The sequence below is a fragment of the Oncorhynchus keta genome, chromosome 19 (genome assembly GCF_023373465.1).
Source record: "Oncorhynchus keta strain PuntledgeMale-10-30-2019 chromosome 19, Oket_V2, whole genome shotgun sequence".
Classification (NCBI taxonomy): Eukaryota; Metazoa; Chordata; class Actinopteri; order Salmoniformes; family Salmonidae; genus Oncorhynchus; species Oncorhynchus keta.
The window spans coordinates 66591078-66616345 of record NC_068439.1 but is presented as its reverse complement, the minus strand read 5'-3'; the positions used below and the strand labels follow the sequence as shown (position 1 = coordinate 66616345).

At 45.3% G+C, this 25268-nt stretch overlaps 1 protein-coding gene and 1 long non-coding RNA gene across 52 annotated transcripts in view; one reads left to right on the top strand and one right to left on the bottom strand.

The window, feature by feature from the left end:
• Positions 1-25268, top strand: part of LOC118398736 (TGF-beta-activated kinase 1 and MAP3K7-binding protein 2-like) — a 71614-nt gene that overhangs the window by 40573 nt on the left and 5773 nt on the right. For 47 of the 50 annotated variants that reach the window (XM_052471106.1, XM_052471102.1, XM_052471090.1 and 44 more), the window contains exons 2-7: positions 14528-14726; positions 14834-16565; positions 21181-21341; positions 22243-22336; positions 23121-23216; positions 23543-23644. In XM_052471106.1, coding sequence (XP_052327066.1) covers positions 14625-14726; positions 14834-16565; positions 21181-21341; positions 22243-22336; positions 23121-23216; positions 23543-23644 — 2287 coding nt within the window. In that variant the 5' untranslated portion in view covers positions 14528-14624. The remainder of the gene's footprint in view (positions 1-14527; positions 14727-14833; positions 16566-21180; positions 21342-22242; positions 22337-23120; positions 23217-23542; positions 23645-25268) is intronic. The other 3 variants (XM_052471109.1, XM_035794386.2, XM_052471110.1) reach the window with 2 other exon arrangements.
• Positions 20035-21140, bottom strand: LOC127909455 (uncharacterized). Of its 2 annotated transcripts, none has more exons than XR_008071183.1 (3): positions 20985-21140; positions 20724-20895; positions 20035-20680 (listed from the first exon to the last, which is right to left on the bottom strand). It is a non-coding gene; the product is annotated as an uncharacterized LOC127909455 (long non-coding RNA). The 2 variants fall into 2 exon arrangements; XR_008071184.1 differs by having other exon boundaries at positions 20724-20852; positions 20985-21139.

Sequence of the window (25268 nt, the reverse complement as noted above, 5' to 3'; positions counted from 1 at the left end):
CGGGTTCCGTGCGCAGAGAAGTTCATGTGCAAAGGACATGAAAAACCATTATCTCATTAGAAAACCAAACTCACATTCTTATCTTAACAAAAATAGTTTAATTGTTCTACATATTGTATTCACAATGTATTGGATGACAGCCAAAGGGGGTTTCCTTCCTAAGTTACAGTATTTGGTTCATACATTTTTTAATAACATCACAAAATGACAAGCAATATGGTATGATTATTCTTTAGATCCCCACGGACCATTTCTAACATTCCCATCTTAGAAATATTTTTCCAGTATTCACTTTTTGGGTGTTATAGTTTTGGCGGCAAAAGGCTTCTGGGGGACAAAGGCCTTACTTTGGTTGATACTGAAGAGCAGGAGGGAGATTCCTCTCCTCCCTAATGTATAAGTGTGAAGGTGTCAAAACCAGCCCAGATTCTTCAAAGTAGCCACCCTTTGCCTTGATGACAGCTTGCACACTCTTGGCATTCTCTCAACCAGCTTCATGAGGTAGTCACCTGGAATGCATTTAAATTAACAGGTGTGCCTTGTTAAAAGTTAATTTGTGGAATTTCTTCCCTTAACTTCTTGACGCACCATCCCGTTAGCGGGATCATTTTCATCAACATCCTCTGAATTGCAGCGCGCCAAATCCAAATTAAATTACTACAAATATTTAATATTCATGAAATCACAAGTGCAATATAGCAAAACACAGCTTATCTTGTTGTTAATCCACCTGGCGTGTCAGATTTCAATAAAGCTATTCGGTGAAAGTATAACAAGCGTTTATGTAAGAACACCTCTCTCGGTAGACAAAATATTAAAAACAGCTAGCAGCCAAGTAGATTGGTCACGAAAGTCAGAAAAGCAATAAATTAAATCGCTTACCTTTGATCTTCGGATGTTTGCACAGATTATTTTTATATCCAAAATACCTCCATTTGTTTGGCGCGTTATGTTCAGAAATCCACAGGCTCGAGCGGTCACCATATCGCAGACGAAAATTCCAAATAGTATCCGTAAAGTGCGTAGAAAGATGTAAAATGTTTTTTATAATAAATCGTCAGGTTGATTTTACAATATATAATCGATAATATGTCAACCGGAATATAGCTTCTTCCATAGGTGAGAGAGAGAAAAGGGCCGTTGCGCATGAAAAACTCTGCTGGCACCCAGCCATCCACTGACGCGATGAGTTCTTTCTCGTTCATTTTTCAAAATAAAAGCCTGAAACTATGTCTAAAGACTGTTCACAGCTTGAGGAAGCCATAGGAAAGGGAATCTGGTTGATATCCCTTTAAACGGAGGCAAGGCACCCAATGGAACAGAGAGCTTTCAGGAAAAACAGCACTTCCTTGTTGGATTTTCCTCAGGTTTTCGCCTGCAATATCAATTCTGTTTTGACCGTTTTGGAAACTTTAGAGTGTTTTCTATCTTAATCTGACAATTATATGCATATTCTAGATTCTGAGCCTGAGAAATTTGGGTACCCAGTTTCAAGTGGGTACGTTTTTTAGCCAAAAAAAACTGAAATACTGCCCCCTACACTCAAGAAGTTAATGCGTTTAAGCCAATCAGTTGTGTTGTGACAAGGTACAGGTGGTATACAGAAAATAGTCCTATTTGGTAAAAGACCAATCCATATTTTGGCAAGAACAGTTTAAATAAGCAAAGAGAAATGACAGTCCATCATTACTTTAAGACATGGTCAGTCAATCCAGAACATGTCTAGAACTTTGAAAGTTTCTCAAGTGCATTCGCAAAAACCATCAAGCGCTATGATGAAACTGTCTCTCATGAGGACCACCACAGGAAAGGAAGACCCAGAGTTACCTCTGCTGTTCATTACAGTTACCAGCCTCAGAAATCGGCAATTAACTGCACCTCAGATTGCACTTCACACATTTCAAGTAACAGACACATCTCAACATCCACTTTTCAGTGGAGACTGCGTGAGTCGGGCCTTTATGGTGGAATTTCTGCAAAGAAACCACTACTTAAAGACACCAATAAGAAGAAAAGACTTGCTTGGGCCAGGAAACATGAGAAAATGTACATTAGACCTGCCTGGCCCAAAATGTTGAAGTGAATGTTACCTTGACCCACAGAAGATGTGTGTTTGCACAGTAGCGTGCGTGTGTCTGTGTGTACACACTCCAGCATAAGCACGGCCATGCTGGATGATTGGGGTGCCTGCCAGCAGGCCTCGGAGCGTCCACTGCCAATTAGACCCTTTATTTGTTTACATTTGCGAGGCAGTTAGACATTCCACACAGTGTGGCTGCCTGGTGCCTGATGCTGCAGAGGACTGCTCTGTTTGAAGACTGTGGGATTTTATGGTTTTCACCGTGGTAACGGCCCTGGTGTATTGATTGCATAGCCAGAAGATGTACCAGCTGGTTTAACCCAAGGGGCTGTTGGTGTTGAAAGGTGTGTTAGGCACTGGGACTAGAGGAGGATAATGCTGCCTGGCTGCCTGTGTAATTGGCCTCTATTTTCTATCAATCAGAGGAAAATCTGCTGGCCAATGGCCATACATAATGATATCTGATCCCCACAGATAGGGTTACCTTGGAACTGCAACCCTCCGGGCTCTCATTTATAGAAGCTGTGAACTTTACCTACTGCAGCTACACACTAAATTAGGAAAGTAACACGCTGCGGGTTGTGTAAGTGTAACAAAGTTTCATTCATCATCATATCCATATGAACATGCAGGCCTCGATTAAGTATTTGTTTGTTTGGAAACTAGTTAAAATCTACCGAAGGCTCCCGTGCGTTGATCGTTAATTCACATTACATTTTTTCTTTAATTGATGTGGACATTTAAGCTGCACCCATTCCTACCGAGTGAATCAGTCCATTGACAGAGCGTGGCAGGGGCTGTTACCTCCAGAAATTAGCCTGGAGCTGCAGGTAAGAGCTCTGGCACTGGGAATAACAGCTCAGCAACAGGAGCTTTGTTTTTTTAATCTCCACTGGTTCCACAGGTCTCCTTTCAGGGCCCATATGAGCCATGGATTACAGATGACATGTCAAATAAACTCAGAAAAAAAAGAAACGTCCCCTTTTCAGGACCCTGTCTTTCAAAGATAATTCGTAAAAATCCAAATAACTTCACAGATCTTCATTGTAAAGGGTTTAAAAACTGTTTCCCATGCTTGTTCAATGAACCATAAACAATTAATGAACATGCACCTGTGGAACGGTCGTTAAAACACTAACATCTTACAGACGGTAGGCAATTAAGGTCACAGTAATGAAAACTTAGGACACTAAAGAGGCCGTTCTACTGACTCTGAAAAACCCCAATAGAAACATGCCCAGGGTCCCAGCTCATCTGCGTGAATGTGCCTTAGGCATGCTGCAAGGAGGCATGATGGCCAGGGCAATAAATTGCAATGTCCGTACTATGAGAAGCCTAAGACAGCGCTACAGGGAGACAGGATGGACAGCTGTTTGTCCTCGCAGTGGCAGACCACGTGTGACAACACCTGCACAGGATCAGTACATCCGAACATCACACCTGCGGGACAGGTACAGGATGGCAACAACAACTGCCCGAGTTACACCAGGAATACACAATCCCTCCATCAGTTCTCAGACTGTCCGCAATAGGCCGAGAGAGGCTGGACTGAGGGCTTGTAGGCCTGTTGAAAGGCAGGACTTCACCATACATTACCGGCAACAGCGTCGCCTATGGGCACAAACCCACAGTCGCTGAACCGGACAGCACTGGCAAAAAGTGCTCTTCACTGACGAGTCGCGGTTTTGTCTCTCCAGGGGTGATGGCCGGATTCGCCTTTAGCGTCGAAGGAATGAGCGTTACGAGGTCTGTACTCTGGAGCAGGATCGATTTGGAGGTGGAGTGTCCGTCATGGTCTGGGGTGGTGTGTCACAGCATCATCGGACTGAGCTTGTCATTGCATGTAATCTCAACGCTGTGCGTTACAGGGAAGACATCCTCCTCCCTCATGTGGTACCCTTCTTGCATGCTCATCCTGACATGACCCTCCAGCATGACAATGCCACCAGCCATACTGCTCGTTCTGTGCGTGATTTCCTGCAAGACAGGAATGTAAGTGTTCTGCCTTGGCCAGCGAAGAGCCCGGATGTCAATCCCATTGAGCATGTCTGGGACCTGTTGGATCGGAGGGTGAGAGCTAGGCCATTACCCCCAGATATGTGCGGCAACTGGCAAATCTGTTGCAGTCCATGAGGAGATGCACTACAGTACTTAATGCAGCTGGGGGCCACACCAGATAATGTTACTTTTGATTTTGACCCTCCCTTTGTTCAGGGACACATTATTCCATTTCTGTTAGTCACATGTCTGTGGAACTTGTTCAGTTTATGTCTCAGTTGTTGAATTTTGTTATGTTCATATAAATATTTACACGTTAAGTTTGCTGAAAATAAACACAGTTGACAGTGAGAGACCGTTTCTTTTTTTGCTAAGTTTATTTCTTGATTACATAAGTATTCAACCCCCTGAGTCAGTACATGTTAGAATCACCTTTGGCAGCGATTACAGCTGTGAGTCTTTCTATGTACGCCTGTAAGAGCTTTGCACACCTGGATTGTACATTGTTTGCCCATTATTATAAGTTGCCCATTATTATAAGTTGGTCGTTCATCATTGCTAGACAGCCGTTTTCAATTCTTGCCATAGATTTAAGACAATTTAAGTCAAAACTGTAACTACGTTACTCAGGAACATTCAATGTCGTCTTAGTAAGCAACTCCATTGTATATATGACCTTGTGTTTTAGATTATTGTCGAGCTGTTGGAAAGCAGACTGAACCAGGTTTTCCTCTAGGATTTTGCCTGTGCTCAGCTCTCTTCCGTTTGTTTCTGCTGGGCAGGTCAACACTTGAGGGATACAAAGTGAATTGAAAGCAGGTGCTTCCTGCTTAAGCAATTAACATCACATCATGCTTAGGGTCATGTATAAAATGCTGGGTAGGCCATTGTTTTGGCTACCATGGCTTTTCCCCCATAGGATGACAATGCCCACATCCACAGGGCACGAGTGGTTTGATGAGCATGAAAACGATGTAAGCCATATGCCAGGGACCATCAACTCGATTCAGCCACAGGACAAAAAACCTTGTGTACTTTTCTATATGATCACATATACAGTATTTTTCTATTACGAGTGGGAATACTTTGGAACAGATTTCCATAATTCAAATCATTTGGAGCTGAGCTCAGAACTTGTGGGGCAAATAAAATAGAGTTCCAGACACTTGTAGAATCTATGCCAAGGATCATTGAAGCTGTTCTGTCTCATGGTGGCCCAACACCCTATTAAGACACTTTGTTGGTGTTTCCTTTATTTTGGCAGTTACCTGCAAATGTTTCCCTTAAATAAATGTGCAGCTTTTTTCCAAAGTACAATCAACAAAAGTTCTAAAAACCTGATTTACCATAATTTTATTGTAGTATGAGAATACACACCAACAGCAAGAAAGCTAACGTTTCAGTTCCTTGCTCAGAACATGAGAACATGTGAAAGTTGGTGGTTCATTTTAACATGAGTCTTCAATATTCCCAGGTAAGATGTTTTAGGTTGTAGTTGTTATAGGAATTATAGGACTATTCCCCTCTATACCATTTGTATTGAATTAACCGTTGACTATTGGATGTTCTTATAGTCACCTTAGTATTGCCAGTGTAACAGTATAGCTTCCCTCCCTCTCCTCGCTCCTCCCTGGGCTCGAACCCTGGGCTCGAACCAGTAACACATTTTACATTTACATTTAAGTCATTTAGCAGACAACACAACGACAACAGCCACCACATCGAAGCAGCGTTACCCAAGCAGAGCAAGGGAAACAACCACCCCAAGGCTCAGAGAGAGTAGCGCGCGCTAACTAGCCAGCCATTTCACTTCGGTTACACCAGCCTCATCTCGGGAGTTGATAGGCTTGAAGTCATAAACAGCGCAATGCTTGACGCACAACGAAGAGCTGCTGGCAAAACGCACGAGAGTGCTGTTTGAATGAATGTTTACGGGCCGGCTTCTGCCTACCACCGCTCAGTCAGATACTTAGATACTTGTATGCTCAGTCAGATTATATGCAACGCAGGACACGCTAGATAATATCTAGTAATATCATCAACCATGTGTAGTTAACTAGTGATTATAATTGATTGTTTTTTTTAAAAGATAAGTTTAATGCTAGCTAGCAACTTACCTTGGCTTACTGCATTTGCGTAACAGGCAGTCTCCTTGTGGAGTGCAACGAGCGGGAGGAAGGTCGTTATTGGGTTGGACTAGTTAACTGTAAGATTGCAAGATTGGATCCCCCGAGCTGACAAGGTGAAAGAGGCAGTTAACCCACTGTTCCTAGGCCGTCATTGAAAATAAGAATGTGTTCTTAACTGACTTGCCAAGTTAAATAAAGATTAAATAAAAGGTCCAAAAAAAAAAAACGATTGTGATGAAAACTTGAAATCGGCCCTAATTAATCGGCCATTCCGATTAATCGGTCGACCTCTACACTAAACAGTGATTTAGATTTATTAAGAACAAGTTGATTCACAAAGTCATGAAAAATGTGAGGATTTTTACAAACCTTTGGGCTATAATAAAAAAATAGGTCAAAATAACCCCAGTTGGTAGTATGAGGGTGTCACGGCTGTTATGAGAGACGGACCAAGGCGCAGCGGGATTAAAGCTCCACATCTTTTAATATAATAAAGCGAAACTTCCAAACAAACCGTGACAACAGTGGTGCTACATACACAAAACAATTTCCCACAACCCAGGTGGGAACAATGGAGAACTTAAGTATGATCCCCAATTAGAGACAATGACAATCAGCTGCCTCTAATTGGGAACCATACAAAAAACAAACATAGATATAGGAAAACTAGAACACCTCCCTAGTCACACCCTGACCTACAACACCATAGAGAACCCCGAGGGCTCTCTATGGTCAGGGCGTGACAGTGGGAATAAAAATAAAAAAAATGTATCAAATAAAAAGGAATTTATATACACAACAGAAGTATTTTCTTAAAGTCAAGTAATGTGAATACATTATGGTTAATAAGTGATAAGCGGTAATGGGCATTCACTACCTTTATGAACTGTTATTCATATTATTCTGTGTTGTTACAGCATTCAACCCGCTGTCATTGTCAGGAAGAAGGCATGTGATGGCTGAGAGAAGCTCTAAAATCATTTTTATGGCCTTATTTCATAATGCATTTCATGTTTGAAAGGGAAAACCGGGATAAAAAATAGAAAAATCATCAAACTGAACCCGAACTCAAAAAGCACTAACCACTCAGCACTAGCGTGTGATCCTTTCTTTTGACGCACTGAAATGTATTCTTCAGTCTGGTGGTATGATTGCAAAACATTCCATTTCCTTGTATTGCAAAGGACAAAAGAAGTCATTGACTGACGGTTTGAGTGCCTGGGATGAAAGAACATTATGTACCAGCCTCTGTTATTATGTTTGATTTAAAGTGTCTGACTTTGAAACATTATTTAAATGTTTTTCTCATGTGAGTGCACATTTTCAATAGTGTGTCACAATCAAGCTAGTTTCATTGTACCATCCAATTGAATATAATGCCAGTTTTCAGAAGGTATCCCAGCCAGTCTTGTTTGAGGCAGTCTCAGGCTGTTCCTGTTAGGACTAGAGCCCTGTTGCTGCGGGCTCCCTCTTCTGACAGTAGCCCCCCCCTGTTATCAACAGCTCTGGTGGGATGGTTTATCATCCAGATTTACATCTCCTCAGTTATGACATTTACACATGCTCACAGCTTAGATAAGACAGCACTGCTACTTGCTATGTCATCTCCTTGGCACAAAAGGCCTAGAATCTGCACTGTCTTACGCCCCTTATCAGAGAAGCATACTTTGAGTTTAATATTCTTAAAGACGCTTCTGGATTTCATTTGGCCTGACGTCTAATCTGATGGATTGGATTACCATCAAGGGACCTGTAACTGAGAGAATCCAGGATGTTCCTACTTAGCACTACCCACATTGGATTGATCTCTGTAGGCTTTTCCGGGCCTACAGCGCAGGTTTAGAAGCAGAATGGAGAACGGGTGTGCTACTGTCACAATGTTTTCACTGGCATATTCTGAGCCTCCCACTAGAGGAAGTTTTGAAAGAGTGAGGTTAGAAATAGATCAAGAGCGTGGGGGCATGCGCGAAAGACATTTGCCGTGCTACACCGTGCTAGTCTCGTGAAAATCTCACACAGTTTTCAGATGTGTTAACATAATTGCAAAATGGTTTTCTAATGATCAATTAGCCTTTTAAAATGATAAACTTGGATTAGCTAACACAACGTGCCATTGGAACACAGGAGTGATGGTTGCTGATGATGGGCCTCTGTACACCTATGTAGATATTCCCCCAAAAATCTTCAGTTTCCAGCTACAATAGTCAATTACAACATTAACAGTGTCTACACTGTATTTCTGATCAATTTGATGTTATTTTAATGGACAAAAAAATGCTTTTCTTTAAAAAACAAGGACATTTCTAAGTGACCCCAAACTTTTGAACGGTAGTGTATAATATTTTGTTGCTGGGTTTAACTTCCTCAAAATATCAATAAACCCCTGTTCTTCAAAGGGAAATTGAACTGCTCTAGATATTTTTAATATGAGACTACCTGGTTGTGACTTGCCCAAATGTGTAGATAATGTGCAATTAAAGTCACCTCCAAATGCACAATGTGTATTTGAATGCTTAGCAATCACTAAGACACATCTATTCATAAATTGTGGGGAATCATCATTTGGTGCATACAAATAAGCTAAAGTAAAATGTATGCTAAATAATAGTAATTAAATAATAACAAACCTCCCCTCTGAATCAGTTACCTTATTTTTCGATGTAAAATACAACCTCTTATTAAGCAGTATACAAACACCATTTCTTTTGAGGAGTCTGACCTACCCATTCCCATTTAAGCTTTTTCTGCACCTTGTCTGATAAGTGGGTCTCCTGAAGGAGGGCAACGTCACAATCCATTTGTTTTTAGCTGTTTCAATATTTTGTCTCCACTAGAACGAAGGGAGCCCGAACAGTGAAATTAAAAGTAGAACACATAAAACTGCCACATTCCTGGTTGGCAGATCTTGGTGTTGTGGTGTTCTTTAAACAAGGGGAGGTACCTCACAATACCAGTAGTGGGACAATTGTGGAAACTAAGTGACATTTTGGCCTATAGTATATCTGATGTAATATTTATCACTTGATAAGTTCACTTCAGCAACCTATCGTGTAAAGAGAAGCATGAACACAAAAATAAACATGAAACAAAAAGGGGGAGGAGCCCATAAACAAACCCGCATGGATGAGGCATTCCCTGCACTCCGTTATAAACTATGAAATATAGCCCCATAGCCTTTTAGGCAAATATTTTCAATAACCTACACTTGGGTAGTCTATATGTAATTGCCATAAAACAATGTTAAAAATGAATCATGTTTACTCTGTAGCCTACTAAAAGAGAAAGTGGGAATGAGGAAAGAAGGCTCTTCTGTTTGTTCCAGATTAAATCATTACCTTATCATCCTGACAAACTGGAGCTCAAAGATTGATGAATTAGTCCAACAATAAGGTCCCAGTTATTTATGATCATAAAACCAGGTAGTTTCCAGTCCTTAAGAAGGGCTCGTTCAGGTATCAATGTGGACTGGACAATGTTCCACTGTAGATTTAGACTACTTATTGGGTCTTGTGTCTTGTTTCTTACTCCTTCTGGGCCCAAAAATTTGCCACATAGTCAGCTATTTTTTTTGTACCCAGTCCTCGGGTCTGGAAGGAGGTGCAATCCCAATGGAGCGCAGGAAGGACTCGGCATCAGGTACAGAATCAAAGATGTGGGTCTTGCTCTCATGGGTGATGCGCAGCTTCGCAGGGTACATCAGAGAGTATATGATGTTTTTGGCTGCTAATTCTCTCTTGATCCCATCATAATCTTTTCTCTTCCCTAACAGCTCTAAAGAATAGTCATTGAAGATAGATATGCGCTTGTCCTTGTTGAATAATTCTCACCTGGTTCTCGACAGCTAAATTATCTCCTATTTCGTTTCGAAGTTGAGAAGGAGCACGATGATAGCGCCGAGCCTCTGTGTGTTTCACTCCGGGCCTACTCTGGGCTGCAGGTGTGTCCTTCACTCCGGGCCTACTCTGGGCTGCAGGTGTGTCCTTCACTCCGGGCCTACTCTGGGCTGCAGGTGTGTCCTTCACTCCGGGCCTACTCTGGGCTGCAGGTGTGTCCTTCACTCCGGGCCTACTCTGGGCTGCAGGTGTGTCCTTCACTCCGGGTCTACTCTGGGCTGCAGGTGTGTCCTTCACTCCGGGTCTACTCTGGGCTGCAGGTGTGTCCTTCACTCCGGGCCTACTCTGGGCTGCAGGTGTGTCCTTCACTCCGGGCCTACTCTGGGCTGCAGGTGTGTCCTTCACTCCGGGCCTACTCTGGGCTGCAGGTGTGTCCTTCACTCCGGGTCTACTCTGGGCTGCAGGTGTGTCCTTCACTCCGGGCCTACTCTGGGCTGCAGGTGTGTCCTTCACTCTGGGCCTACTCTGGGCTGCAGGTGTGTTCTTCACTCCGGGTCTACTCTGGGCTGCAGGTGTGTCCTTCACTCTGGGCCTACTCTGGGCTGCAGGTGTGTCCTTCACTCCGGGCCTACTCTGGGCTGCAGGTGTGTCCTTCACTCTGGGCCTACTCTGGGCTGCAGGTGTGTCCTTCACTCCGGGCCTACTCTGGGCTGCAGGTGTGTCCTTCACTCCGGGCCTACTCTGGGCTGCAGGTGTGTCCTTCACTCTGGGCCTACTCTGGGCTGCAGGTGTGTCCTTCACTCCGGGTCTACTCTGGGCTGCAGGTGTGTCCTTTACTCCGGGCCTACTCTGGGCTGCAGGTGTGTCCTTCACTCCGGGTCTACTCTGGGCTGCAGGTGTGTCCTTCACTCCGGGCCTACTCTGGGCTGCAGGTGTGTCCTTCACTCCGGGCCTACTCTGGGCTGCAGGTGTGTCCTTCACTCCGGGCCTACTCTGGGCTGCAGGTGTGTCCTTCACTCCGGGTCTACTCTGGGCTGCAGGTGTGTCCTTCACTCCGGGCCTACTCTGGGCTGCAGGTGTGTCCTTCACTCTGGGCCTACTCTGGGCTGCAGGTGTGTTCTTCACTCCGGGTCTACTCTGGGCTGCAGGTGTGTCCTTCACTCTGGGCCTACTCTGGGCTGCAGGTGTGTCCTTCACTCCGGGCCTACTCTGGGCTGCAGGTGTGTCCTTCACTCTGGGCCTACTCTGGGCTGCAGGTGTGTCCTTCACTCCGGGCCTACTCTGGGCTGCAGGTGTGTCCTTCACTCCGGGCCTACTCTGGGCTGCAGGTGTGTCCTTCACTCTGGGCCTACTCTGGGCTGCAGGTGTGTCCTTCACTCCGGGTCTACTCTGGGCTGCAGGTGTGTCCTTTACTCCGGGCCTACTCTGGGCTGCAGGTGTGTCCTTCACTCCGGGTCTACTCTGGGCTGCAGGTGTGTCCTTCACTCCGGGCCTACTCTGGGCTGCAGGTGTGTCCTTCACTCCGGGCCTACTCTGGGCTGTAGGTGCCGTTTTGTGGGCCCTTTCTATGACCAAAGGTGTTGAAGCATCGATTTCCAAGACATACCTCAGCATCTTGTCCACAAATGTAGACATTTTATGCCCCCTTTCTGCATTGGCTTAGACCCCAAAAATGTGAATATTATTACAACGTGAAAAGTCTCCCTTCTTTTGCAATTCCTTTCCCGGGCCCATCAGGTAGTTAATAGCTTGGTCTTGTTTTATTAGCTTTTCGTCATGTTCCTCATTTTTATTTTCAATATGGGTCAACAGTTGATTCTTTTGCTCTAGAGTAACCTTCAAGCTATCGATAGAGGTTTGCATTTTGCCAGGTGATGGGGTTGTTTCTCGTCAAAATAACATATTCTGTCATGAGAGATGAACCTCCGCCGTCTCTGTTTCGTCTGTGATGGCGGCCTCTACTACCTCGTGGAGTTGGGCTCAGTGAGCGACTTAAACACTGTGAACATATCAAATAAAATACATACGCCGAATACAACAGGTGTAGGTAGACTTTACAGTGAAAGGCTTACTTAAAAGCCCGTAACCAACAATGCAGTTTTAAGAAAAATAAGTGTTGAGAAAGTATTTACTAAAACAAACTGAAGTAAAAAAATATATATAAAAAGAGTTAAGAAATAAAATAGGAAAATAACAAATAATTAAAGAGCAACAATAAAATATTAGAGTTAATGTAGTCTGGGTGGCCATTTGATTAGCTGTTCAGGAGTCTTACGACTTGGGGGTAGAAGCTGTTAAGAGCCTTTTGGACCTAGACTTGGCGCTCCGGTACCTCTTGCCGTGCGGTAGCAGAGAGAACAGTCTATGACTAGGGTGGCTGCAGTCTTTGGCAATTTTTAGGGCCTTCCTCTTGAGGGGGAATAGGCATTGTCGTGCCCTCTTCACAACTGTCTTGGTGTTGTGGACACAAAGGAACTTGAAGATCTCAACCTGCTCCACTACAGCCCTGTCGATGAGAATGGGGGGCGTGCTCGGCCGTCCATTTCCTGTATTCCACAATCATCTCCTTTGTCTTGATCACGTTGAGGGAGAGGTCTCTGACCTCCTCCCTATAGGCTGTCTCATCGTTGTTGGTGATCAGGCCTACCACTGTTGTGTCATCATCAAAGTTAATGATGGTGTTGGAGTCGTGCTTGGCTATGCAGTCATGGGTGAACAGGGAGTACAGGAGTGGACTGGGCACGCACCCCTGAGGGGCCCCCGTGTTGACGATCAGCATGGCAGATGTGTTGTTACCTACTCTTACCACCTGGGGGCGGCCCGTCTGGAAGTCCAGGATCCAGTTGCAGAGGGAGGTGTTTGTGTGATGAGTGATGAGCTTTGAGGGCACTATGGTGTTGAATGCTGAGCTGTAGTCAATGAATAGCATTCTCACGTAGGTGTTCCTTTTGTCCAGGTGGGAAAGGGCAGTGTGGAGTGCAATAGAGATTGCATCATCTGTGGATCTGTTGGAGTGGTATGCAAATTGGAGTGGGTCTAGGGTTTCTGGGATAATGGTGTTGATGTGAGCCATGACCAGCCTTTCAAAGCACTTAATGGCTACAGACGTGAGTGCTACGGGTCGATAGTCATTTAGACAGGTTACCTTGATGTTCTTGGGCACAGGGACTATGGTGGTCTGCTTGAAACATGTTGGTATTACAGACTCGGTCAGGGATAGGTTGAAAATGTCAGTGAAGACATTTGCCAGTTGGTCAGTGCATCCTCGGAGTACACGTCCTGGTAATCCGTCTGGCCCTGTGGCTTTGTGAATGTTGACCTTAAAAGGTCTTACATCGGTGATCACACAGTCGCCCGGAACAGCTGGTACTCTCATGCATGCTTCAATGTTGCTTGCCTCGAAGCGAGCATAGTAGTAATTTACGTCTTCTGGTAGGCTTGTGTCACTGGGCAGCTCGCGGCTGTGCTTCCCTTTGTAGTCCGTAAAAGCCCTGCCACATCCGACGAGCGTCGGAGCCGGTGTAGTACGATTCAATCTTAGTCCTGTATTGACGCTTTGATGGTTTGTCATAGCGGAGCATCTTCTCTTTGATTCCGTTTTTCACTTGAATACTCATCCTCACTCATTGTAAAGTCCGATTTAGGTCAAGTATGTGCTTTTAACTCGTGAAGTTCAATTTAGGCCAAAATTGTCACAGAGCTTGATCAGCAATTCCATGCTCTTGAAGGTCAGCATCACACTTTGTGGCCTTGCTTCTCCGTGCTCTGGCTGGTCTATCAGAAGTAAGGCAGTGTTTCTGCTTGTCTCAAAGCTCCACTGTAGTGCTGGTATTGACTTTGAGGCTTAACTGATGATTATGTGCAGATTGCTGCAACACTGGGGACTACTGTTTGGGTCTTCTCTGTCCTTAATAATAGAATGTTGACGTTAAGACCGGTTTGAAAGGCTTTGCTTCCTCAATAGTCCAAGGTGGTTTCCTACTGTTTTATTAAGAGGCTTTTGGGGATGGGAAGGGCTGTGACATGAATGCCTTTCATATATTACAAGGGTTTCTGAAATATTGTTTTGAAAGCTCACCACCATAATGGAATAGGCGACTTTAAAATGTCTGACGGGTGTTTATCACTAGTATGAAGTTTGAATAGGCTGCTATGTCCCCGGGCGCCGAAGACGTGGATGTCGGTTAAGGCAGCCCCCCGCACCTCTCTGATTCAGAAGGGTTGTGTTAAATGCGGAGGACACATTTCAATTGAAGGCATTCAGTTGTACAACTGACCTGGTATCCCCCCTTCCTCTTTCCCGTATGTGCACCCTGCTTTCCTGTCACTGCAACACGCATACGCCTACCTTGTTTAACATCCTTTCAGAACACAGACTGGTACACATACAGTACACACTGTCTCTTTACTGTGTTTAGAACAAGAGAGTATGAGTATGAAACAGTGTGTGTGCGTGTTCGGTTAGCATCTCTGTGTTTGTTTTCCAGAAGATGCTCAAGCTGTGGCTGAGGTGCTGCCACCACTGAGGCATCGTCAGTGTGCTGAACGGAGCAAGCAGAGCAGTCTTGACCTGGCAATACACGAATGGCCCAGGGAAGCCACCAGATAGACATTCAGGTTTTGCACGACCTGCGCCAGAAGTTCCCTGAAGTTCCAGAGGGTGTTGTTTCCCAGTGTGTTCTGCATGTGAGTCTGGTGTCTTCTCATTTTCAATCCATTAGTTACAAATATATATATATTGTAACACCAGTTCTCATCACAAATGACTGATTTGAACCTTCTATTTTCCTCAGAATAACAACAATTTGGACGCCTGTTGTGAGTACCTGTCTCAAGTAAGCCCAGGCTACTTGTACAGCAAAGGAGGCAAACTCAACTACACTGACGACCCCAGCTTCATCAGGTTCCGGAATCCCATGACCCAGCTGAACCTGGGCCTGCAGTCTCAGTCTCAGAATGTGCATGCGACCCCGGGAAGGGACGGCCTGAGGATGAACGGCAGCAGGACACTGTCCCACAGTCTTAGCCTGAGTGACGGGCCCCTACAGACAGGACAGTCCCCGAATAGTGACTTCTTCCAGCAGGAGCCCCAGTCAGCCCCAGTGCAAGTGCCCGCCAGCCTCAATGTGTTTGGCGTGATGGAGCCCACGCGCAAGACCCAGCCGCCCCAGCACCTGGGACTCTACCAGCTGGGGGGGAAAGGACAATCCATGGGCCAACATGGCCAGCAGATGCCCCGCTTCAACCCCATCACCGTCACCCTGGCCCCCAACATCCAGACGGGTCGCAACACCCCCACCTCTTTGCACATACACGGCGGGCCCCATACACAGTCCGGCTTGAGCAGTCCACAGGGTAACTCTATCTACATAAGGCCTTACGTGACCCAGCCCAGCGGTACAACCCGGCAAAGCCAGCAGCAGCTTCAGCAGCAGGCAGGAAGGGCCCAGTACAGCCCCACCTCCCAACCCCAGCAGCAGATCTACCAGATCTCCCATCCCACCTCACTGCCTGGCTCCTGGACAGGCCCTTCCTCCCAGCAGCACCAGCACGGCTCCTCACATACCTCACAGCACCAGTCACAGGGCCACCAGACCTCCCATGTCTACATGCCCATCAGCTCCCCCACCAACCCACAGGCCCCCTCCTCTATCCTCCAGGCCCCCTCTGGAGGTCAGGGTTCCTCTTCTGGTGCCTCCTCCTCTGGCATGCCCTTAGGCATGTCCTCCTTCAGCCAGTACAACATCCAGAACATCTCCACCGGACCGCGCAAGAACCAGATAGAGATCAAACTTGAATCTCCTCAGAGGAGCAACTCCACCACGACCACGGCCGTGCTGCGCACCAGCAGTGGCCCTCGCTCCAACTCCTCCACCTCCTCCTCCTGCCCCTCATCCTCCTCCTCTGTCGGGGCAGCACCCGGCCCAACCACCACCCCCCTGTCCATCGGAGGCCCAGGTCTGAGCCGCAGCCAGCCCACTGTTTACATCTCTGCCAGCCCGCCCACTGTTGCTGCTACCACCCCCTCTGAAGAGGCCAACATGGCCTCATCCGGCTCTCGCTCCCAGCCCAAGTTTTACATTACTGCTAATAACGATGACGGTGGGGGCAGAAACCCTCCAACCGTCTACATCTCTGCTCAACCACCTCCGCACGGGTCCCAGGGGCCCCGCAATATGGGGGGCCAGGTGAGCATGGGCCCCGCCTACATCCACCACCACCCACCCAAGTCCCGCGCGTCTATGGGAGGGGCAGGCACAGCCACCTCGCCCCGAGTGGTGGTCACCCAGCCCAACACCAAGTACACTTTCAAAATCACCGTGTCCCCCAACAAGCCCCCAGCGGTGTCCCCCGGCGTCGTGTCCCCCACCTTTGAGGCTACCAACCTCCTCAGCCTCCCCTCGGACCACCATTTTGTGGAGCCTGACCCACATCATCTCTCAGACCCACTGTCTGTACACAGGGAGAGGCCCAGCGAGCCACGCAGACTCAGCATGGGCTCAGATGACGCAGCATACACACAAGGTGAGACCAGATTAGGGTTCCTAAACTCTTTCATCTGTTAGTTGCTTTGCATTGTCGACGTTCACAGTCTATGGAATTATATAAACACACCAGGATACAGTTCATTGTGCAATTCTTAGGCTGAACAACAGTATCCCTCAGTCACATGCAGATCAAGTTGTGCAACAAAAGTCAAGTGGCCAAAGAGATATAACATCCACTTACAAAGTATAATGGTTGAAAGAGGCTTCAGGAATTTTGAAGAGAGTAACTTGCCCTCATAACAATAAGGAATAGTATACACTTTTGTCCACCAGTAGTAAATGCTTTTTCCACTGCATTCTGCCAAGAAAGTAATTTGACTATTGCTTATCGTTTATACCTTGTTTTAACTTGGATTTCCATATGATGACACTAATGCATTTTTAAAGCCAAATTGTGTAGACGCTGGTCTCATTAAATAGCTATCGGTCTTAAAACCCAGCTTCATCTAAGCCTGATTTGAGGGAGTAGATAGATACATTCTTAAAGGTGACTTGCATGGAGAGGGGTGTGATTGCAGCATGAGTCGACTGCAATAATGCTGGATTTACACTGACAGCCCTTTGACTGCGGCAGTGTGAGTCAAATGTGTTGGAGCGCAGTGTTTCCTTTTTTGGACTTTTGACTGGATTACGTGCGAGTCAGTGCCTGTGGGTCTTGCTAGGCGCTCACTCATGCTGCTGTGACTACTGTGGGGCTTCTCTTCTCTCTTCACGGCCCTGAGCCTAGGTCTTCTGCCCCTTATCTTTCACTGCAGGCAGCCCTCTCCATGCATTCCTCTCTGGCTCACATGACATTCCCAATTTGGCTTGGCCTGGTATTGTTCTTTACTTTGTTATTTCTGTGCATGGGGGGGTAGTAGTTGTTGAGGTGAAAGGTTTATGACATGTAGGCCTAGACTGTCACTGTATGTTACAATTAGAAAAGCAGGGACAGCTCATTTCCGCATAGCATATAGCATTTTATGAATGCGTAATAAGACAATATAACACTTCTTATGATGCGTTATAAGCAATGTTTTCCCCCAAAAGCCCTTTCTGAAGTAGGCCATGAAATGAAGAACAATTATGGAACTGTATGATTTTTACTCAATGTATGATTCTTACTCAGCCCACTGCACGTACCGGATATTTCCGAAAGGGGAAATGCATTTAGCTATAGCGGTAAGCCTGTACTGTAAATTTGGTTGTCAACCTGGCCCTTCAGCTCTCAGAGATTTTCTAAGCCAGGGCTCTCCAGCCCTGTTCCTGTAGAGCTACCGTCCTGTAGGTTTTCACTCCAACCCTAATCTAGCACACCTAATTATATTAATTAGCTGGTTAATAAGCTGAATTAGGTTAGTTACAACTGGGGTTGGCGTGAAAACTCAACACTGACACAAATGACTGATGATTGGTTGAAAGAAATTGATAATAAAAAGATTGTGGGAGCTGTGCTGTTAGATTTCAGTTCAGCCTTTGATACTATTGACCGTAACCTGTTGTTGAGAAAACATATGTTTTATGGCTTTTCAACCTCTGCCATATCGTGGATTCAGAGCAATCTATCTAATAGAACAGAGGGTTTTCTTTAATGGAAGCTTCTCTAATGTCAAACAAATAGGGTGTGGTGTACCCCAGGGTAGTTTTCTAGGCACCTTTACTTTTTTTCTATTTTTTACCAATGACTGTACGTGTCAGCAACCACAGCTAATTAAGTTACTGAAACTCTTAAGGAGTTGTAGTCCATTTTGGAATGGTTGGCCAGTAATAAACTGGTCCTGAACATCTCTAAAACTAAGAGCATTGTATTTGGTACAAATCATTCCCTAAGCTGTAGACCTCAGCTACATCTGTTAATGAATGGTGTGGCTGTTGAACAAGTTGAGGAGACTAAATTACTTGGTGTTACCTTAGATTGTAAACTGTCATGGTCAAAACATATGAATTCAATGGTTGTAAAGATGGGGAGAGGTCTGTCCGTAATAAAGAGATGTTCAGCTTGTTTACACAACACTCCACGAAGCTAGTCCTGCAGGCTCTAGTTTTGTCTTATCTTGATTATTGTCCAGCCATGTGGTCAAGTGCTGCTAAGAAAGACCTAGTTAAGCTGCAGCTTGCCCAGAACAGAGCGGCACATCTTGCTCTTCATTTTAATTAGTGGGCTAATACACAGTGCATTTGGAAAGTATTCAGACCCCTTGACTTTTTCCAAATTGTGTTATGTTACAGCCTTATTCTAAAATGTATTAAATTGTTAGTTGTTTCCTCATCAAACAACACAGACATTTTCAGGTCTCCCCAGAGATGTTCGATCGGGTTCAAGTACGGGCTCTGGCTGGGCCACTCAAAGACATTCAGAAACTTGTACCTAAGCCACTCTTGCATTGTCTTGGCTGTGTGCTTAGGGTCATTGTCCTGTTGGAAGGTGAACCTTCACCCCAGTCTGAGGTCCTGAGCGCTCTGGAGCAGTTTTTTTTATCAAGGATCTCTTTGTACTTTGCTCCGTTCATCTTTCCCTCGATCCTGACTAGTCTCCCAGTCCCTGCCTCTGACAAACATCTCCACAGTATGGTGCAGCCACCACCATGCTTCACCGTAGGGATGGTGCCAGGTTTCACCAGATGTGATACTTGGCATTCAGGCCAAAGAGCTCAATATTGGTTTCATCAGACCAGAGAATCTTGTTTCTCATGGTCTGAGAGTCTTTAGGAGCTTTTTGGAAAAATCCAAGCGGGCTGTCATGTTCCTTTTACTGAGGAGTGGCATCTGTCTGGCCACTCTAACATAAAGGCATGATTGGTGGAGTACTGCAGAGATTGCTGTCCTTCTGGAAGGTTCTCCCATCTCCACAGCGAAGGTCTAGTGCTCTAATAGAGTGACCATCAGGTTCTTGGTCACCTCCCTGACCGAGGCCCTTCTCCCCCGATTGCTCAGTTTGGCCTCTAGGAAGAGTCTTTCATTTAAGAATGATGGAGGCCACTGTTCTTGGGGACCTTCAATGCTGCAGAAATGCTTTGGTACCCTTCCCTGATCTGTGCCTCGACAATCCTGTCTTGGAGCTCTACGGACATTCCTTCGACCTCATGGGTTGGTTTTCGCTCTGACATCCACTGTCAACTGTGGGACCTTATATACACAGGTGTGTGCCTTTCCAAATCATGTCCACTCAATTGAATTTACCACAGGTGGACTCCAAGGTGTAGAAACATCTCAAGAATTATAAATGGAAACAGGATGCACCTGTTCAATTTCGAGCTCAATTTCGAGTCTCATAGCAAAGGGTCTGAATATTTTAGAATAAGGCTGTAACGTAACATTTACATTTACATTTAAGTCATTTAGCAGACGCTCTTATCCAGAGCGACTTACAAATTGGTGCATTCACCTTATGACATCCAATAGAACAGTCACTTTACAATAGTGCATCTAAATCTTAAAGGGGGGGGGGGTGAGAAGGATTACTTATCCTATCCTAGGTATTCCTTAAAGAGGAATACAATGTAACATAATGTGGAAAAGGTCAAGGGGTCTGAATACTTTCCGAAGTCACTGTAAATACTATGCATGCCAGTCTTTCTTGGCTAAGAGTTAAGGAGATTCTGACTGCATCACTTCTTTTCATAAGAAACATTCACGTGTTGAAAATTCCAAGTTGTTTGCTTAGTCAACTTACACACAGCTCTGACACCCACACACTTATCCCACCAGACATGCCACCCGGGTCTTTTCATAGTCTCAAAAATCCTGAAAAAATTCTAGAAAGTGTACAGTATTATATAGAGCCATTATTGCATGGAACTCCCTTCCACCTCATATTGCTGAAATAAACAGCAAACCTGGTTAAAAAAAAACAGACAAAACAACCCCTCATGGCACAACGCCATCGTTTGTGTGTATGTATTAATATGTAGGCTATGTGTGCCATTTTTAGATGTATGTACTTCTGTCCTGAAACTGTTCCTGTCTATTAATCTTGTTAAAACCTACAGGAGGGCAGCTCTCCAAGGAACAGGGTTGGAGTTAAAACCTACAGGAGGGTAGCTCTCCAGGAACAGGGTTGGAGTTAAAACCTACAGGAGGGTAGCTCTCCAGGAACAGGGTTGGAGTTAAAACCTACAGGAGGGTAGCTCTCCAGGAACAGGGTTAGAGTTAAAACCTACAGGAGGGTAGCTCTCCAGGAACAGGGTTGGAGTTAAAACCTACAGGAGGGTAGCTCTCCAGGAACAGGGTTGGAGTTAAAACCTACAGGAGGGTAGATCTCCAGGAACAGGGTTGGAGTTAAAACCTACAGGAGGGTAGATCTCCAGGAACAGGGTTGGAGTTAAACCCTACAGGAGGGTAGATCTCCAAGGAACAGGGTTGGAGTTAAAATCTACAGGAGGGTAGCTCTCCAAGGAACAGGGTTGGAGTTAAAAACCTACAGGAGGGTAGATCTCCAGGAACAGGGTTGGAGTTAAAACCTACAGGAGGGTAGCTCTCCAAGGAACAAGGTTGGAGTTAAAACCTACAGGAGGGTAGCTCTCCAAGGAACAGGGTTGGAGAGCACTGGTCTAATCCATCAGTCTGCCCCCATGTCAGTTTTGTTGTGTTAATGTGTACTATGTATCTTGTAGCCCTGTTGGTTCACCAGAAGGCCCGCATGGACCGGCTGTGGCATGAGCTGGAGCTGAAGAAGAAGAAGCTGGAAAAGCTAAAAGAGGAAGTCAACGAGATGGAGAACGATCTGACCAGGAGACGGCTAGAACGATCCAACTCCCAGTCCCAAATCCCCTCGGTAAGTCCCCACAGACACTACTCTCCTAGCTACTGTCACAGGAGGTTGGTGGCACTTTAATTGGTGAGGACGGGCTTGTGGTAAGGACTGGAGCGGAATCAGTGGAGTGGTATCAAATACATCAAACACATGGTTCCCAGGTGTTTAATTCCATTCCATTGGCTCAGTTCCATCCATTATTATGAGCTGTCCTCCCCTCAGCATCCTCCTGTGCTGTATTCATGTGTTTAGTTTGGTCACTTTTGTTTACTACAGATTTAACTGCATATTATCTTCATATATATCCGACTTGGTAAGAAATGACTTCAAATGGGTACGGCATGTTTGAGATATTGCTCAGTCTTAGCAGATCCATGGCAATTTGACTTCATAACTCACTCCTAAGTCACATAGTGTATTTACTGTATGTTTCTAAGGAATCCATGATTCTTTGGGGCAAAAAACGCACACACACTTCCATGTTTTCACCCAACGTCATGTTTACATTAAGTGTGCGGCTGTGAGTTTGTTGAAATATAGCAGAATGCAAAATCAAGTGGTGCTTTGAGTTTTCGGTTTTTGTCAGCTATCAGTGTGTTAGTCAGGAGAGGAAAAAGGGGACATGGAAGGTCAAGTTAAAAGACTGGACTTCAGCTCAGTAGCTCTTGAGTTGTGTATTCTGTGTATTCACTAGGCCAGAGAGATCTGGAGAGAACTCTCCTTCTGCGGTGTTAGCCCACTTGGCTCCCTGCACCTCCATTGACGTAATATAGGCTAGGCTTGTGTTGTGTGTCAGTACTGTACAGCTTGTGCCTAGGCTGTCACTCTCTCTACTCCTCCACTGTGTCTCTTCAGCAGACAGTGCTGCCTGTCTGTCTGTAAATGGCGGTTTATATGAACCTGATTCATTCTCTCTTATCAGATTGAGGAAATGCAGCAGTTGCGATGCAACAACAGGATACTGCAGATTGACATTGACTGCTTAACTAAAGAAATCGATCTCCTTCAAACAAAAGGTAGGAGGCTCATTTGGTTTGCTGGGTGTGCTTGTCAGTGTTGTGATGAATGAAACACCAGCTCTCTGTGTGTGGTGTGCATACATGTGCTTGTACGTCCAGTGTGTTTATGGTGTACTGTGGTGTTTCAACATGCAGTCTTTAGCAATGCAAGGAAGGTTCAGCTTCAGCCTGGTGCTCATTTCATGTTTAGTAGTGTTTGTGTATTCTGTAATGGGGATCGTACTGCGTAGCAGAGCGAGGCAGAGAGGGGGAAATTACCTGTGGAGTGTACAGTACAGCTGTAGTAGTAGCATTAGGTCTGCATCTGCCAGGCCTAGTCTGGTCACATCCCCTCGGCACACGCAGTCAAGGTGCTGCCATTGTAATGTTAACCACCAGTTGTTTCCTGAATTGCATCCTGTTGCTAGTTGGTAACACAGGATTTATAGGCCCCCTGGCAGCTCTCCACGGTTGACAGGATTAATACACCAGCTTGCACAGTCACACAGGTGAAATACGGAGAAACAAAAGTGGCTCAGAAATGAATATGGCCTCTTACTGAAGCCAACAGACAAATATGTTAGGAGTAAAGTGTTATGGGTTTGTTTTCTAAGTTTATTTGTTTTTGTGATTTAGGCCAAAACTTAAGGTGTTTGACTGCAGTGTGTTACTTGGGTCATATGTGTGACTGGTGTATGTTTGTTCATATGCTATACTGATGCTCACTATTTCAATTTAGCTTAGGGTGGCTTTGGTGCAGTCTCTGTCCTGTATTGCAATCCTTTGTTTCGGTTTGTTGCAGGACCACACTTTAATCCCAGTGCCATTCATAACTTCTATGACAACATTGGATTCCTAGGTCCTGTCCCACCCAAACCCAAAGGTACTTTATCTGTTGGTAAGTTTAGAAAAGGTTGCATGGTCGCCTCTGGACAACCAGACCCTCTTCTGCTTCCACTACCATCTGTCATTTTAAACTTTGTTATAAATTAATATCTATTAGTACTTGGGCTTTAGATCGGTACTTGTGATGGTTTCTAACAGGTATTTATTTCTATCCTGGTCAATTCTCATGACATCATGTATTCTTTCATCCTAGCAGTTTTCATGTCTGTTAGGGTTTTCATTCATACATGCTGTATTTTTCACCTCTGCATCTGTCATCTTTGTTTCCCTGCCATTCCTCTCCTTCCTTCCCTTCATCCTGTGCTTGGGACCTGTCAGAGCCAGAGGGCCTGGGGAAAGACAGGAGAACATTTAATGTCACCTCCACCCTAACCATGGAACCCTCCTCTGCCCTTCCTCCCCCTGCTGCTCTCCCTCTGGGTTGGTACCTGTCACTCTGTCTGTCTTTCAGTCTGTCCCTCTGTCTGTCTGTCACTCTATCTGTCTTTCAGTCTGTCTGCCTGTCCCTCTGTCTGCCTGTCACTCTGTCTGCCTGTCTGTCTGTCCCTCTGTCCTGCTGTCCCTCTATGTGTCTGTCACTCTGTCTGTCTGCCTGTCCCTCTGTCTGTCACTCTGTCTGTCTGTCCCTCTATGTGTATGTCACTCTGTCTGTCTGCCTGTCCCTCTGTCTGTCTGCCTGTCCCTCTGTCTGTCTGCCTGCCCCTCTGTCTGTCTGCCTGTCCCTCTGTCTATCCCTCTGGGTTGGTACCTGTATCTCTGTCTGTCTTGTCTGTTTGTCCCTCTGTCTGCCTGTCCTTCTGTCTGCCTGTCCCTCTGTCTATCCCTCTGGGTTGGTACCTGTATCTCTGTCTGTTTTTCTGTCTGTCTTGTCTGTTTGTCCCTCTGTCTGCCTGTCCTTCTGTCTGCCTGTCGCTCTGTTGCCTGTCTGTCTGCCTGTCCCTCTGTCTATTCCTCTGGGTTGGTACCTGTATCTCTGTCTGTTTTTCTATCTGTCTTGTCTGTTTGTCTCTCTGTCTGTTTTTCTGTCTGTCTTATCTGCCTGTCTCTCTGTATTTCCTTCTGTCCCTCTGTCTGTCCCTCTGGGTTGGTACCTGTAGCTGTCTGTCTGTCTCTTTGTATGTCTGTCTAGCTGTCTGTCTTTCTGCCTGTCATCTGTCTGTCTGTCCCTCTGGGTTGGTACCTGTAGCTCTGTCTATCCGTCTGTATATCCATGTGTCTGTCCCAGTTGTCCAACCTCTCCTTTTCCTCCATCATACTGTGTAGGCCCTGTGTTCTTCCCATCCACAAAGGTGGTGATCCCTGACATCTTAATAATTATCACCCAATCTCAAAACTTGAGATTGTTCAGCGAAAAAACATTAGAACTCTTGGTAAATTCTCAGCTGTGGTCCTTTTTAGACAATTGTATTCTGAATTCTCACCCGTCAGGCTTTAGGCCAGGACACTGCACTATCTCGGCTGCTTCTCTAGTCATAAAGGACATACAGTGCCTTCAGAAAGTATTCATACCCCTTCACTTATTCCACATTTTGTTGTGTTACAGCCTGAATTCAAAATGGATTAAATTGATTGTTTTTCTGACCCATCTACACACATTACTCCATGATGACAAAGTAAAACATGTTTTAAGAATAATTCTCACATTTATTGAAAATGAGATACAGAAATATCTAATTTAACTCACTCTGTAAGTATTCACACCCCTGAGTCAATACATGTTAGAATAACCTTTGGCTGTGAGTCTTTCTGGGTAAGTCTCTAAGAGCTTTACACACCTGGATTGTACAATATTTGCACATGATTATTTTTACAATTCTTCAAGCTCTGTCAAGTTGGTTGTTGATCATTGCTAGAGAGACATTTTCAAGTCTTGCCAGCGATTTTCAAGCTGATTTAGGACAAAACTTTAACTAGACAACTCAGGAATATTCAATGTCGTCTTGGTAAGCAACTCCAGTGTATATATGACCTTGTGTTTTAGGTTATTGTCCTGCTGAAAGGTGAATTTGTCTCCTAGTGTCTGTTGGAAAACAGACTGAACCAG